At 44.7% G+C, this 16,586-nt stretch overlaps 1 protein-coding gene across 2 annotated transcripts in view; it reads right to left on the reverse strand.

The window, feature by feature from the left end:
• The window catches only part of TAOK1 (TAO kinase 1), a 1,246,355-nt gene that overhangs the window by 446,946 nt on the left and 782,823 nt on the right, over positions 1-16,586 (reverse strand). For both annotated transcript variants that reach the window (XM_086955104.1, XM_086955103.1), the window contains exon 13: positions 11,521-11,652. In XM_086955104.1, coding sequence (XP_086811230.1) covers positions 11,521-11,652 — 132 coding nt within the window. The remainder of the gene's footprint in view (positions 1-11,520; positions 11,653-16,586) is intronic.

Here is a 16,586-nt window from a genome sequence, read left to right on the forward strand (position 1 = left end):
TCTGGCTAAGACTTAAGCCATTCCAAGAAAATATGGCGTCGAGTAAAACGACATCACTCCATTCGGAGGATCTTGCAGAAAGGATGCTAAGACTAATAAGTAGGCTACAGGAACACTGTACATAAACCCAACTGGATCAAGCTTCGACGAACCTAACCATGGACTGGGTCCAGCATCAAAGAGGTCAACCAAAAAACATGACCCTCAGTGTCCGCATAGGAAAACTGTTGCAGCCTTAAACTACTATGGAGGTGACTGCTGACGCTGTCAGTTTACAAACCCTCCGTAGAGGTACTTCTTGTCGTCAACGAAACTGGTCCTTAACTTGGCCAACGTTAATAATAAAACTCACCATCACTGAGGATGATTGATGAACAGAGTATTTTGTCGACTTAGAATGTCGTCGACGAGCCTGCTATTAACTAAGCTGAACTGTCGTCAATGGCTAACTGTTTACGGATGTAATGCTTGCGGGCCAACTGTCGATGTGCCCACTGTTAATGGCCCCAATTGCACTGTTTATAGGTCCACTGTTGACAGCCAAGAGATGCTGGGCCCACTGCCAATGGCCAACTGCTGATGGACCACATGTCAAAAGGGCCGCTGTCAGTGGCTCACTGGTATCGAGCCAACCTTCGCCAAAGCTTTCAGTGACTATGTCAGCTAAAGAGGCTCTCCAACGTCGACGAGGCTCTTCACCGTCGACGAGGCACCTCACTGTCGACGGGCTCCTCACCGTCGATGAGGCTCCTCACCGTCGACGATTGCACTTCACCGTCGACGAGGCCCGTCGTCGACGAGGCTCCTCACCGTCGACGATTGCTCTTCACCGTCGACGAGGGACACCCTGCACCGTCGACGAGGCTCGTCGTCGACGAATCTCCCTCGTCGTCGACGAGGTCAGTCGTCGACGAAGCTCCCTCGTCGTCGACGATGCTTTCCGTCGACGATGCCACCCGCACCGTCGACGAGGCACACCATCGACGAGGCAAAAATGCACTCGAAGATGAGGCTGTTTGTTGACGAGGCTCTTTGTCGGTTGCGCAGCTCCCTGCGACTTACAACCAGTGCATAAGAGGGCACTGTCAACAGGATCCTGTAGCCCTGTGACACTGTAAAGCACCAGTGACGGCAGATTGTCGTCGTAAAATACAAAGAGCTTCTTGTCAACCAGCTGGCACGTTCTCAGAAGAAAAGTGCGCAGAATGAGTCTAAACGCCTGAGAGTAAATCTCGTGGGCTTAGATGTGGGAGGCAGACTCAGAGTAGGTCAAAGACCCTGTACTTTTGAAGCAACCTCAGTTGGTGAAGTAAAGCCAAAAACATCACTGCAACATTAAGGTGCCATATAAATAAAGAAAATCCTCCCACATCAGAAGGGGGTAGAGCCAAATCCCAAGAACATCCCCTTCTCATCCTACCATGTCAGCGAGAGGCAGAGAAAATGATCCATATATTCGTGAAGATAACCGGAAACGGTCTCAGCTTTCCACAAGTGACACAGGGTCAACAAATAGACTTCATGTAAGAAGACATCACAAAGCTGTGAATTATGAAGATTTTTTTTTAAATATAAATGAAGAAACTGAGCAGAGCTCAGGGAGACTCCCTTCACACGACGTGCGGTAAAAAATCTAACAGCCTGAGCCTCTGGGGAGAACCTTCTGGTGGGTGCTGTCGCCTGATTGGCTGCAGTTTGGGCTATACAAAATGACAGGGATGGTCACTAATGTGGAAGTTTTTCTACTGTAGCTGGGGCTACTTTACTTCCTGGTTTAGTATAACTGGTATTTGCTATATATTTTGGCATACTATTACTTTTTTTATGTACCGTGGGACTCCCACTCCGATGACGGGGAATGATTCAGGCATGTGAATCTATGAAAGACACCCCTAATACTGGAGAAAGACTTGCTAATGTTACAGCATGGCCAGTCGCAATTGCGTTCTATTGTACAGCTAGGCTGGATGCTGCAAAATCTTCGTTCAGGCTATGTGCCATGGCGTTTAATCAACACAACGTCATTGTTTTCCATCTTTAACCTTACTGATAAACAAATCAGCTTGGCACAGAAAGGAGCAGACTATACAATCCTGAGCATCAAAAAACTTGAGAGATTACCATTGACAATGTCAGAAAGTCCTGTCATTGAATGGATGATACACGGGATTATCACTATTCCGATAACAACTTTCCGATTTAAAAATTGCCTTGAATATATACCAACTGGCCAGTATGAACGATTGGGTAAAGGGTACATTAAGTCATCCTGGAAATTACCATATACACACACGTGCTATAGTGACAGCAACAAAAATGTATTTCTTAGTGGTGAAAACTGCTAACATTCACTAAGCTGTATACTTTTGTGCCAGGGTATTAATTTACATGGGGCCTGTGATGGAACATCAAACAACCTTTCATGCCACCAACATGTCACACCTGCAACGCAGATAGAGCCTTTCGTTAAGGAACTCTCTAACGGGAGTTACATTCTAATAACGGATCACAGCTGTTGTGGCTTGATGCCAGGGAAAGCATATCTCGTAAGCGTAACTTCCATGGTCACTTGCTGTATGCAAGCATTGTTTCCAAACGAACCCTGGAGACTCTGAGACTCCCATTTGGCCTCGTTTGAATGTCTCTTCTATACGAATTGATACTTTAAGCAGAATGAAGTCTGTGCTTTTACAGACAACAGTGCCCATCACGTCATCAAAAGAGACGTATGATCTCCAAGTTGCAAGGACAGCTTCGGAGATACATAACCTTTTATCAACAAATTGCCCCGTGCATTTCACAGAAATGCTTAGCCAAATTCTAAATATGTCAGATGCCGTAGGTATCTCAGGCGTATTTAAGACGGTCTTTTCAGGACTGTTAACACCATTCAAAGCATTCCTAGGAATTATTCCTAATTTTGTCCATTCAGTCTTTGGCGGCATACCCCTAATTTTGGGGCTTGTAGCAGGCATTTTATTTTTGACCCTCCTGCTCCGATATGGCAAGCCAAAACACAGACATGACTCCAGCAAGGATGGAAGAAACGATCCTAGCAGTACGCTACCGGGACCGCATAACTAGAGTCCTTGGATTGGCCAGGCTGAGAGATCTGAACATGACTTTTCTTTCCTTCAGACCGATATGGCAGACCTGCATCTTACCTGTGCTTCGATGTATGCTATGCGGAGAAGAATGCGTGTTGGACACCTGTCTTGCACTACCATCAGCAGTACCAATGGATATCGATACTTTGCTAAGTACTGTAACGGCTCATGCATTGTGTTGTCCCCAGCGCCTACCAATCCTGATGACGGCATTCGTTGAGACTCCTGTGCTACGACTAGGTGGCGACAGTGGAGCGAGAAAAAAAAGCAAAATCACCCAGGTACGACCTTCTGTGAGCATTGCTGATCCAGACATTGATGATAGCAATCATTCTCACACCTGCCAAGTTACAGCATTATCGAACTTGGTTGAACTGTCACCTGATTTTGTAGACCAATTCTTTGAGAGCCTGTCTGATATGATGTTCTACCCTGAACAGAAACAATGATTTTTGAAAAACATTCCGACACACAGCGTTCCCGTGAACTCTGAATTCGGCCTTCAGTTTTGATCAACAAAAACTACTGAAAGGCGTTGGAACTCTATTACCCCGTTTACCATGAAATCTTTTTTGAATTGAACACTTTTTCAAAATATTTATCTTTTTTCTGGCACAAAATTCCTTTGCTTAAAGTAGAACTATTCATAAAGAACAGAACTTCTATTTTTAGTACTTCTAGAGACATAATAACCTCACCTCAGCCTCTAGCACATGTTAGTGATTGCATTTATATGTGATGAAATAATCTCGCTCTTCTTTTCTGTATAAAGAGATATTTCATGTGTAATTATTTTTTTCTCGCAAAATCGTTCAAACTGTTTACATATGCTATAATTTTTTGAATGATTTCTATGCTTAAAGACGTACAGTACCTATATTTTCATGTATTTCAAATACACCATTTCAAATGCAATATGTATTTTGGGGTGGGTAATGTTACACGCGCATCTTATTGCTTTAGTTTTTAGTAATTTGATGGACATAAATTTGTGGAGTGGGTGTCGTGTTCTAATCTAGGACCCCGATCAATATTGTGACCTTATGCCCCTATACGGCTATAATCCATCCATACCCCTATAATGGCATAAAAGATCAGAGCCATATTTCAGAAACTCGTCTCTGGCATAAACGATCAGAGCCATATTTCAGAACCTCGCCTCTGCAGCTCATTACAGTAGATGACACAGCAGAAGCCACTATCTTAGATTCCTAGATTACACTCCGAGTTCTTCAACAAGATAAAACCCCCAGCAACCTGGGAAAGCCCCGCTTGCTTTGTTTTTATTAGTAATAGAACTCTAATGAGCACTGTAAGAACGACCAGTTCCGAGTGACATCTTTATTGACGTCTTATGTCCAAAAACTTACGTCAAACAAGGCACCTTTCAGGTTATAAATATTACCAACGTTGCCTTAGGCAAATGCGATGGTGTGGTGAATACAGGAGCAGAACAGTTGTCCCTTGCAGAGCCCAGCAGATGCGAGAAGCCCACGGACGCTGCCCCTCCTCCTCCTTGACGCGCTGAGAAAGACGCTGTCTTTTCTCCTGCCGGGAAAATCCAGCTCCGGCGTTACCAGCCTACCCTTGCGGTTGACTGGAATATCGAGTCCTGAAAGGAGATACCAGCCCTCCAACATTCTATTCCAGAGGTATGGTGTTGACTAAACCCTTAGAGAGAATTCTTGAAGTAAACACTTGGCAAAACCAACTTAACTAAACTGCTACCTACTTACTCCCTCCCAAGTATTAGGCTTAGGTCAGGTACACTGGGGTAGGCCTAGTTAGAAGCACCAGTTGAGTACGTTAGTCAAATGTATATATGAATGAATATATTTTATTCATTTTAACCATTGTATGGCTAAGAAACCATATCAATGCTTTTACAGTATTATTTCGCAATTCTCCTTTTACTGTACGCACTTTTTATAATAACAAATCTTGCAATTGTGGCAATTCATTTCTCTTGCATGAGAAGACTGTTCAATAAATAATACCTTTTATTGAAAATGCCCGTCTCTCTATTCTCTGCATCTTGGTGAAAGTAATCTGCACAACTGACTGAGTGAAATAGCTGTTTATTGTTTCACACGACTCTAGAGATTGACTCTTATTCTAAGGAGCAAAGTTGTCATGTTTATGCGGTTGTTGGAAAACTGAATCCCTTCTTGTCTGTACCAGGGAAGCTGATCACTTCCTATTCAGTCAAAGTTTCCAGTGATCTCTGAGCTAGTTGGTACAAACCCAATTAAGTTTAGCATAGTCAGTAGAGACCTGGAAGACCGCACTTCTACGTCTACACTGCTGTTTATGTTATTCCAATGCGCAGGGCCTATAGGGAAAATAGGAACTACACTACACTTCTGAGATGTTGGCACGTTGCAGGAGGTCCGCCGTAGTCTGGAGGTGGGAGACGCCTTCAACAACCAGTTGTTGAGATTTAGGAAGCCTGGATCCCCTGATTTGCGCACATCAGCTGCGACCACCGCCATCACTTTCGTGAACACTTGAAGGGCACTGGTAAGGCTAAAGGGGAGCACAGTATACAAAGTGCTCGTGGCCTGCTGTGAACCATAGGTAACGCCTGTGGGCCGGCAGGACGGTGATGTGAAAATAAGCGCATTGCAATTCCAATGCTACCATCCAGTCTCCAGGGTAGAGGGCAGACAAGACCGGAGCCAAAGTCAACATTTTGAATTTCTCCTTCCAGAGGAAGCAGTTGACGTCCCTGAGATCCAAGATAAGACGCAGGCCCTTGTCCTTATTATTATTATTATTATGTTTCTTATATAGCGCCTGAATCGACCCCCGAAGGGGTATCTCCGCGCTTGCCTTGGGAACCCGTCCTGGCTTTTCCCTGTGAGATAGCCCCTATAGGGCATCCCCAAGGTGAAAGCCAGGCATCCCGCTGCAGGGGGGCCGTTTGGAGATTAAGCAAGCTTAATGCCCAGAGTTGCAGAGTGTGAACCCATGATCAGGTCAGGCACCGAAGCGAGAATTATCAAGTCCATGGACATTTGAGCTCAAGACCCTGCCACGTCGGGAATTGAACCCTGGTCCCGGTCTGACCTCTGCTTCAGGGTCTGCCTGCTCTAACCAGTGAGCCACACTTCTCCACTTCTTGGGCACCAGAAAGTAGTGGGAGTAACAACACAACCTTGGCCAAGAGATCCGTAACTTCCTTGTGGAGAAGGGCCAAGTGATCCTCCGACATGCAATTGAATTGAGGTGGAATGGATGGAGGGGCAGTTTTGAAGGGGAGGGAGTAGCCCATTCGGACTATCTGCAAAACCCACCTATCCGACGTGATGTTGAGAAAGTGGGATCTCCTCTAGATTTCTTTGGGGTTACAAGCGACAACGAAGAGCTTATAAAAAGATGGTGATGCCGAAAGATCGGGGGTTTGGGGAATACCCTATTTTTTGTTTTATTACGCTGCAGCAACTTTGCAATTAATCAGCCCACTGGTAGTGCGGGATAGAGCCCGGATACTGTCCTGCAATACCCCTTCTATCTATGAGTTCGGGATGGGCAAGGCGATTAAGGGCTGTCTGGTCAAAGTAGTAGAACCTAGCTGTTTAAAAAAAAAAAATTAAATCTTAAAAGCCGCTTATGCGGTATGGAAATTGGTTAAGCGCCAGATGGGAATTCCAAAATTAAATATGTATACACCGTTCGCAGCATCCGAGTTACTACCCTTTATCTTTCGTGATCAAATTGTCAATAGGTGGGGCACTAGAGGAATTCAATGTTTAGGGGACCTGTTCCAAGAGGGACACTTAGTCTCATTTATTCAATTGCAAAATAACTTTGGTTTACCTAAACATGAATTCTTTAAATTTCTCCAAATCTGTAGCTTTTTGCAGAACTTAGAACAGCAATTAATGAAATTTCCTCTTATCGAGAGTATGGGAAAAAAAACATCAATAGGGCAATTGTATTCTTATCTTGTCACAGAACTCCCAGATGATCTTGAAAGTTGTCAAATGAAATGGGTAACTAAGCTAGGGACAGCTGAAGCTAATATTGTTGAATCATTTCTGTTGGCCAATCGGGTTCTTATGACAGGAATAATGCGATCTCAGCATTACATGGTTATACACGATTTATATTACACTCCAAGAAAGATCTCTAAATGGAGTACTGCCACTGGGACCAAGTGCAACAGGTGTGGACAATTTGCTGCTTACGCTGTACATATGTTTTTTGCCTGCCCCAAAGTATCTGAATTTTTTTATCACTAGAACAGTTTTTTTTTTTTAATATTGGGACGACCGATGAGTAAACTGGTGAATTAGTGTTGATTGGTCTCAGCCCGGAAATATCTGGTCATATAAGATCTAATGCTGTGATATGTTTTATCTTTATCTGTATGGCTGTAGCACATGCGTGTATTACAAAAGATTGGATCCATCCAGATCCACCCTCTTTTTTTAGTTGGCATGAAAGATTATTAGCAATGTATAATTTGGAACTGGCTATTTATAAAACTGAAGGAAGGAGAAAGAGGGCTATGGGAGCTCAGATATGGGCACCTATATCGGATTGGATCCAGGAAACTTTATAGATGTTGTTTGGTTTTGATTGCTTTGTTTAATTTATTTATAATGTATGATCTATACTTTGCATTCCTTGCATAAAATGGGGTTAAAAATCAATAAAAAAATATTTAAAAAAAAAACAATTTAACATGCTACACAGTACATGCCTCATGCCTTCTAAGCTAAATAGAATGTTACTGTGAACCCGACTGTTGCCCAAAGTGTAAGATAAATGGACCAGATTCGGTTCATATGTTCTGGGCTTAGGACAGCCTTGGTGACATACTAGTTGATGATCTTCAATGCAATATATGAGGCCACTACTGGGGCTGTTGCCAATGTCTAAAAGGCTTAGGACGCCAAGTAAGTTTGCTGAATTGGCCATTTTACTAGGTAAAAGCAGATTGAAATGGGCTGGAAGATAGAAACACCACCTCCTCTGACTAAGTGGCATACAGAACTATATAAATGGATGCATGCCGAGGTTGTAGCCCAGAGTAAGGCTCCACTTGACGCTCAAATAAAACAGAGGTACGCAGAATGGGATGCCCACATGATTAGATTATTTAGTAGGGATGACTCTAGACTAGTGTGTCTATGCGCTTGCACAAGTGGAAATGTTTAAGCAACCACAGACTATGTACTGGATCACACACACTAATAATTTTGCTTTAGTTTCATATGTAAGATTATGTTGAATACTGTAATATTCTCATATTAACTAATGTGGAGGTTAAAAGGAGGAACGTTTATGTAAAGAATACTTTTATGCCTGTAGTTGGCCACTAACGTACCTACATGAGGACGCTAAAACGAGGAAAGACAGTCATGTCAAATATGCCAAACTTGGTGACCTGCAAATCATCTGGCTTCATGTATGGACAATTTTATCTGTTTACTAATGCTAAACTATTTTTTCAATAAATTAAAGGTTTACCAACCTCTTCAAGGGTAATGTGCTCATTCAGGTCAACTGTAGACTCTTGCTCGAGTAGAGGAAATACAACATGCCTCAGGTAGCCAGCTTGCACCTGTTCTGGTATCTCCTCTCATCTATATAAGGTTGAGTTGAAATTATAGAAACTATGAGCAATATCTTCAGGGGAAAAGATCACTTTCCCAGAATGGCTAAATATATGTTTAATGAATTACTGATATTATGTGATGTTTGCGCTTTCAGTTTGTGAGCTAATGGGTAATTTGCTTTATCCCCTTTAGTATAAAAATAATGTCTGTGTGTAGCATTTTACAGTGGTTTCGACTAAGAACAATTGCTCTAACTTGCTACTGACCTGCTGGAGTTCTATCTAAGTGCAACTGGAACATGTATGTCCACGTTGAGATTCAAGCTCCCTTACCATCTGTTCTAACTTTATTGCCTTATTTAAGAAAAAAAGTAGTTGCATGGGAGATGAGTTCACCCAGATAACTGCATAGGCTGCATCCTATAGTGTGGCACAGAAAACCGCATCACTTGAATTCGTGTACACTTGCATGAGTAGTCTCTCTAATTGAGTGATAGAGCACTGTATCACAAAATGCCACCTCATTCATGCGTTAAAGTCTACTGAATAGCTTTATAAGGAATAGAGTGCTATCGAATGTCAAAGACAACAGGGCATGTTTCGAAAAGATTTATGTTTCAATGTTGCAAGCTGATATCATGAGAGTGAATTGCTGTTCAACTAATAGGTATTGCATCCTAGAGAATCTTGTGTGAACATTCAAATCAGATGTGTAGCTTCTCTCACCTAGATGCCATGGAACTATGTCTACAAACTGTTCTGTCATAGAATCCATCAGTGACTGCCCCCTACCACACCAGTGGGCTGACCGATCTTCACCGGGGTGTAATATGGTGTTCAAATCTCTCCCATTATCATAATGCCAGAGTCGAGGCTTAAAATATGGGGAAACACATCTAAGAAGGTGGTCTGCCTATGCACAGTTGCGACATAAACATTGATTAATGAGGTTTCTATATGTGCCAAATGCTGAGCAGACCTAATGAGTCTGGTCCAAAATTATGTTTGAGTCCTCAGGTGCTTCAAGAATGGACTGGAGAAGCTACTGGACAGTCACAAAATCACTAAGCCATAAATTATACCAATGTAATCAATTCCCTCCAGCATCAATGTTATCCTGCATCTTTTGCTAACTTCTTTCCAATGATGAAATTTCTCTCTGCTTGTGGGATCGTTCCATGGTAATTGATCCACCCGTTTCAATACTTTGAAGGGGGTGGTCTGTTTAGGAGAGGGATCTGGAGACATCTTGGCGAAAGGAGGATATGTGTTTAAGCAATTCTTGAATGAGTACTTGAATGTCGCCTTTGGGAGTAAGGGACGTTAAATCTCCTGTGATCGTCAACTGATAAGGTGGAGTATCAGAACAGCAATTGGGCAAATTGTCTAAGGTGACAGATGTGAATGCATCTTTAATCTACGAGGTCTTGGGGTTATTGTTCTTATTTACCATACTGTTAGGATGACACAAACAAGCCTACAAATAGGCACCAGTTCAGCATTGGTGGGTCCAAATAGTATAATGAGGAATTGTTATGTACCAGACACTTGCTTATCCAATCATGAATGGGAGATCTGCCTTGTCCCCCTATGTGCTTCAGGTTTTGACCTCAATAAAATTAAGGCTTACAAGCCTGTGACAAGCACCCAGTCCCATCTCAGAGATATCCTTATTGAGTCTCCACCTCAGCGCCAATGCAGTTGATTTCAGAGAGATGGCGGATCAGACAGCGCCATCTTGGATATTTTGGCCGGTCTTCTCTCTGGTTATTGAGGGCAAGTGTGACTGTGTTATGGCCTCACAACACTGTTGAGTAAAAAGGGCTTAAAAATACCAAATTGGGATTCAGAAGCTTAGAAGAGACACATGGTGCAGTGTCTCTTCCAAGGCCACACCTAATATGCACCTAATATTGCATTTTCCACTTACAACATTAACACTACTCAACATTACACAACAAATCCACTCCGTCATCCTTGCTTCCTAAGTCAATTTGACATGATGAACCAGAGAAAATTGATTTTTTTTCTATGTGACAGCTTCCTACAACCTACCAATCTAAACCTACTTCATTCATCTGCTTTAAATCGGACGACAAAATTAGATGCCTATTCCCTAGACTCACCATCTCTCCTCCGAACGGCATCACTGTTCCCTCTGCATGGATCACCCAGTATGTAAATAGACTGCCACTGTTCTTTAACCACATTGCTGCTGTGGTTATTTTTCCCCTGTGCTGGAAATTGGAAAGCTCCTATATTCATGACGAGCTCAGCTCGTCATCAGCACAGCTCAACTGTGCCTCATGACGAGCTGAGCTCGTCATGAGCATGGAAGGGGTTAATAGTTCTTATATACTAATATATGAAAGGTTTTATTAGGGAAACTGCGGAGCTACTGCTTGTCTAAGATATGCATGGGGTCCATTAAACTACAAAATGCTCATTTCTTTTCATGACTACCTTTTTCAAAAACGTCAGTTGTAAATGAAACAGTTTTTAAGTTTACTTTACTTAGGTGATATTACTGGTTATGTCATATATGATGTCACAAGTCAATAATGAATGGTGCCATCTGTAAGTGGCGGGCAGTGCCATAAAAGGCGACTTTCAGTGCTCTTTAGGTTATGGATCGCAGCCCTGCATTTCTTTCAAATGTAGTTGGGTCTGTGGATGCATGCACACACACTCTACATTTCTTGTGAAAAGTGTTCAGGGGGAGCTCTACAATATCAATGACAATAGAGAAATAAATATTTTTCATCTGAATGATCATCCTCAAAGTGCCATTTACATAGCAATTCAAAGAATTTTTGAGGCAATTCTACAAGACTAACACAAACTCACCAGTGAAGCTGTGCGAATGGTGGCGAAGTGTTCTCGGTTGCGGTAGTGAGACTTGTGTCGTGATACTTGGGGTGGAGACTGCGGCTCAGATGGCCGTGACCTGGGCTCCGGTTCTTCACTGTACTCTTCTTCCTGATACACGAAAAGAACCACAATCAGAAAAGCTGTATCACAATTTTGCATCAAGCATTTTTCTTTGAGAAATTCAGGCCACCAAGATCAGACATCAACCCCATTGAGGTACTGTGGTAGGAAGAAAAGAGCTGTGCATTAATAATTGCCTTTAAATAGCACAAATTTTTTTTAAGGAAAAGTGGGTCCGAATTCCTCTCCGGTCATTGAGATGTACTGAAAAAAGAAACTTAGTTCAGGTTATTGCTGTTAAAGAGGATTCCACAAGTTACTAAATTACAGGGTGAACTTAATTTTTCACAAGAGGCTATGGAATGTCATTATTTGTTTAAGCAAATTAATTGAACAAAGTGAAATTTGTGAGGTAACAACGCCAAACATCCTGTGATTCTGGGCAAATCACTTAATCTTCCCGTGCCCAACAAAAATGAATGTGTGTCCTCAAGTAACGTAACTGGTGCTATGTAAAGCGCTCTGATACCCGATACGCCAGCTGCAAGAATCATTGTTACAAACAGGGAAAACCCAATAGACCTTGTAGGCTTGGGCAATATGCAATTTAAGTCAGAAAATGCTACAACAAATTAAGAAAACTTTATTTACCCTGTAAGTATGTTTGGTAGTATGCAGTGCTGCACATTCACCTAGTTTGCATACTTTTTCCTCAAAGAACGTTGGAGTCTCACGATTTGCAGAACATCCCTTAGTCCACAATGCACATAGGAGAACTGATCACACCTTAGATTATTTTTCGCTCAGTGGGTGAAAGTGGAGATTAGAGTAAGAGTATTAAGATGTGCCCTGTGCATTGTAAGTTATTAATGTGAAATTAAAAAAACATGCACCATCACCTCCCGCTTCCGGGAAGGAGGGCAAGAGCATGTGAACCTACAGCACTACAAGCTACCCAAACAGATGGTTACAGGGTAACATAAAAGCAATGAAAAGGTTAATAGTTTAGCACAAATTCTTAGATCATTCAGTATATTACATGAGAGCTAGTTACATGTCCAAGGTGTGGAACACTTTTCACAAACCGAATGAGGTTATGAAAGAACGTGGGCAACTCAAAAGCTTGGTTAAGGTGAGACTATCTTAGGTAGGAACTTCAAATTGGGTACATGGACAACCCTATATTGTGTACATGAAAGTATGGTTCTTGAATAGTAAGCACTTGTAACACGCTGATGCACTGCACCCAGCAAAGGAACTGCAAGTGTCACGAGTGGAAGGGTTCAAAAGACAGTGCCATGAACCTTGTAAGAACCACATTAAGGTTCCAAATTGATGTTGGAGCTGGTCTTTGGGGTATCACTTGTTTGAGTCTCTCCATCAATCCGGTTCTAAAGCGAGATCAGTGTTCTTTATTATGCATATATGTTGCCATGCGGCTAAATGAGGGCATATGGAGGTGTATGCTAGTCCTGCCTTCTGAAGCTGTAAAAAGTTGAAATGATGTCCTGAACTTTAACCTTGAAGGGGTCTAGAGACTTGGAGATGCAGTAGTGGACATATCTTTTCCACGTACGTACATATAGTGGACAAAAGTGCCTCATGTAATATCGTACACTCTGTCAGGCACCAGCACTCCATTACCGTAGTACCGTAGTAGTAGATTCTGCTGAGTCGGTGAGAACGGAAGCACAGAGGGCGCTAGCGAGACAGTGACAGTGAGCAGCAGCAGGAGGAGGAGTGACGTGCGGTGTGCAGCAGGCAGGAGGTAGGAGCGCCGCCGCCACCGGGATCCAAGAACTGAACCGAAAAGCCGGGGCCGGAGCCAGATTTCGGATTCGCCGCCGCCCCTGCTGCCCCCGCCGCTGTTACAGCCACAGCCTACAGCAGCAGCCTATAGCAGACCGGCGGCAAAGACAATGTGAAGAATGAGATGCGGAATGCAGGGATGCGGTAAGCGGAAACCTGCACCTTCACCTCCTCTGTACCGCAGCGTGCACCGCATTGCTCCGCACCGCCACCGCCACAATTATCGTTATCTCCGCGCTAATTGCCACATTCCCTCGCCCCCTACCGGCATCAAGCGAGAGACAGCCAGGGGGCACCTTGGGTGTAAACTGCAGCAAAACAACAAGCGTCAAGCCACTGGACGCTATTGAAGCAGTAAGCAAGCGGTGACCAGCCGCTCATCAATCTAAAGCGGCCAAGCAAAAATCGGTGTGAGGCTCCTTCTTGTAAGATGGGAGACCCCACAAAAGGCGGGAGATAAGAAGCAGGCTCCGGCAAGAAAAGCAACGCAGCCCCCCCATTGCCCGCACTCTCCCGCCCTCCTCCCCGGGTTGAGCGGACTTTGCCCAAGTTCTCGCCTGGGTCCCGGTGTAGGGGGATAGCCGGGCGCCTCAGGGGGGAGTGCAGCTGAGGGTCGGAACCGCCCCCAGAGGCCAGGCACAGGACGGACCCGACAGACTCAACTCCCCCATAGGGCCAGGAGGCCAGGGGACCAGCGCCCCCCACATTTACGGGGCCAGGAGTGCGGCGGGAGTGTAGCACCGAGTATCCAGGAGCTCCAATCAGCCCAGAGTCCAGAGCCAGAGTCAGAGTCAGAGTCCCAAACATCAAACGCCAAAATTACGACTTGCAACTTGTATTTGTCCACCAGTACAAGCACCGGACCTGTAGCAGCATTAGGGGGGCCAGAGCGCCTCCTCCAGCAGGAGATCCCAGGAGACTCCGATAGACTCCCACAGACTCCATCCATCACGTGGGTTTCATCAATCGAGTCACAGCAACCCAGGAGCCGGTAAGCTATCTAAGTCAACCCTAACATGAGGACCAGAAACTCTACTTTAATCCAACCCCAGGAGAAGCCCCGGGCACACAGCTCTGCCAAGAGACGGAAGGCGAAGCTATTTTACCCGCCAGTATTAGAGCTAGGGGGACCTTACCAAGGCCCAGGGCCCTGGGACGGGGAATACGCAGGAGCAGCGGGAGCGAATGGAGCAACCCCAACTTCTCCGGGACAGCACATCGATCTCAACGTGGAATTGCCGGCTCCCCCCCTTTTAGCCCACCCCTTGACCATCATCATGGGGAAGCCTCCTAGCTCCCCGAACCCAAATGCGCACAAGCCCAGGCTCAGCATTAAAGAACGCTCAAACTGTTCCGCTGGGAACAGAGACATAAGAAGTTTTTTGAACCCCAAAACATCCTCCAGCCCTGCCTGCCCCAGGACTTCGGACAGTTTGGTCACTAACAAAGTAACGGAGGAAGAAGAGTTGAACTCAATACTTGCAAGCCCTCGGGTAAACAGGATACCCCTCTTACCAACAATACTTATCCACCAGAGCGGTATGCCCCCCAAACCTTCGACACTGGACATGGTGGCACTTGGGCCCACCCAACCAAACATCACAGCCCAGACTTTCCCCTCCCCAGCGGACCGCCAGCGGAGCAGCCCACCTGCAGCCAAAGCGAATATATATATCCCTTCAGACAGTACCCACATCGACAAGAGAGGAGACACAATTCCCCCCATCTTACCGATGCACACAGACTTGTCCTATGACTCTCCTGCCATTAAGGAAGGTGTAACCCGTCAATTATTCGACAGGACCCCAAATCACCTACTGAACTTACCAAGATCGGGCCTTGCAGAAAATGATAAAACAGCCCTACCCCCACCCTCCGACAGTGGCCTTGCAAACACTAACCATTTATCATTAATCAGCGAAGCCCTTGTCTCAATGACAGGAGCTGCGATAATGCACGCGGACAAGCTCGATGTGCAGATTAACATTCTACAAATAGTGGCAAATCTGATCTCAGGGATAGACTCAAAATTGGACAACTTGAACGCCCTGATACGCAGAGCGCAGGACAGCATACAATTCAAGCCAGAGTCATGCGGCTGCAGTCCGATCCTGCACAGCTTAGAAAATATGACCACAGATAGAGGACCTCAAGGGAGAGGCAAATAAAAAAAACAGTTTGAAGAGCATGCCTTCAATTACACAGGGTCTCGCCCAGGCACACTTCACGGATAACATCCCAGTAATTCCCTGCCCAAGCAGCTCGGAAAAGCCAGCCCCCCTGGCCTCGTCTTCTGCTGGCGGCACAAGAACAACTCTGACTAAGGCTGAAAGTCAGGTCCACCAACAGACCCTTAAGCCGCCCAGTCCAGAGACACAAAACCTGTCAAGGAAAAACAAGAAAAAACTAAGAAAACTCAACAAGGAGAAGAAAAATAATGCATATGCCTCCAGCGTTATTTACAATTGGCTACGACCTAATAAGCAGCCTCCCGACAACACCATCACAGACGAAACACCAAACCTGACAGCCCTCATGCATACAGTAGAAGTTCTAGGACCATCGACTGGAAATTCATGCACATTTACTCCAGCCCCGGATCCAAGCTTGCTAGCTCCGCCCATGGCTTCTCAACCCGATACAGCGCCGATGACACAAAAACATGCGCATGAATCGCAGGCAACCAGCCACGATGAAGCCACGCAACACACGCAGGAGCACCGCCAAACAAGCTTTGAGAACCCAGTGCAAACCAAGTTTACAATGAGCGAAGCATCAGCCTCTGATAACTCAAAAACTATCAATGCCACCATCGGTGATTCTCAGAGCGCCCCCCATGGGCCAACATCCTTTAAGCTGGAGCAAGCCGTCAATAGGCAATGGAATAAGAACTGCTCGCCCAGCCTAATGCCCACGGAGGCACCCCAAACGACAACAGGACCAAACCAGCAGACAAACTTTTACCAGTCCGGTTTGATATTGATACCTCCAACTGAAACCCATGGTAAAAATTGGCTTAACAAGGCTAGTGCAAGTCAAGCAAATGGAAAGGACCGGAAAATACTGTTATACCCAGAATACACCTCGCAAGGAAAATGGGACATCCTCAACCGAGGTAACCTCCTAACACTCTGTGCAAACCTCCCGGGATTGGAAGGTATAAAAACCAAAGA

This window comes from Lissotriton vulgaris, chromosome 2_1 (genome assembly GCF_964263255.1).
Source record: "Lissotriton vulgaris chromosome 2_1, aLisVul1.2, whole genome shotgun sequence".
NCBI classification, from domain to species: Eukaryota; Metazoa; Chordata; class Amphibia; order Caudata; family Salamandridae; genus Lissotriton; species Lissotriton vulgaris.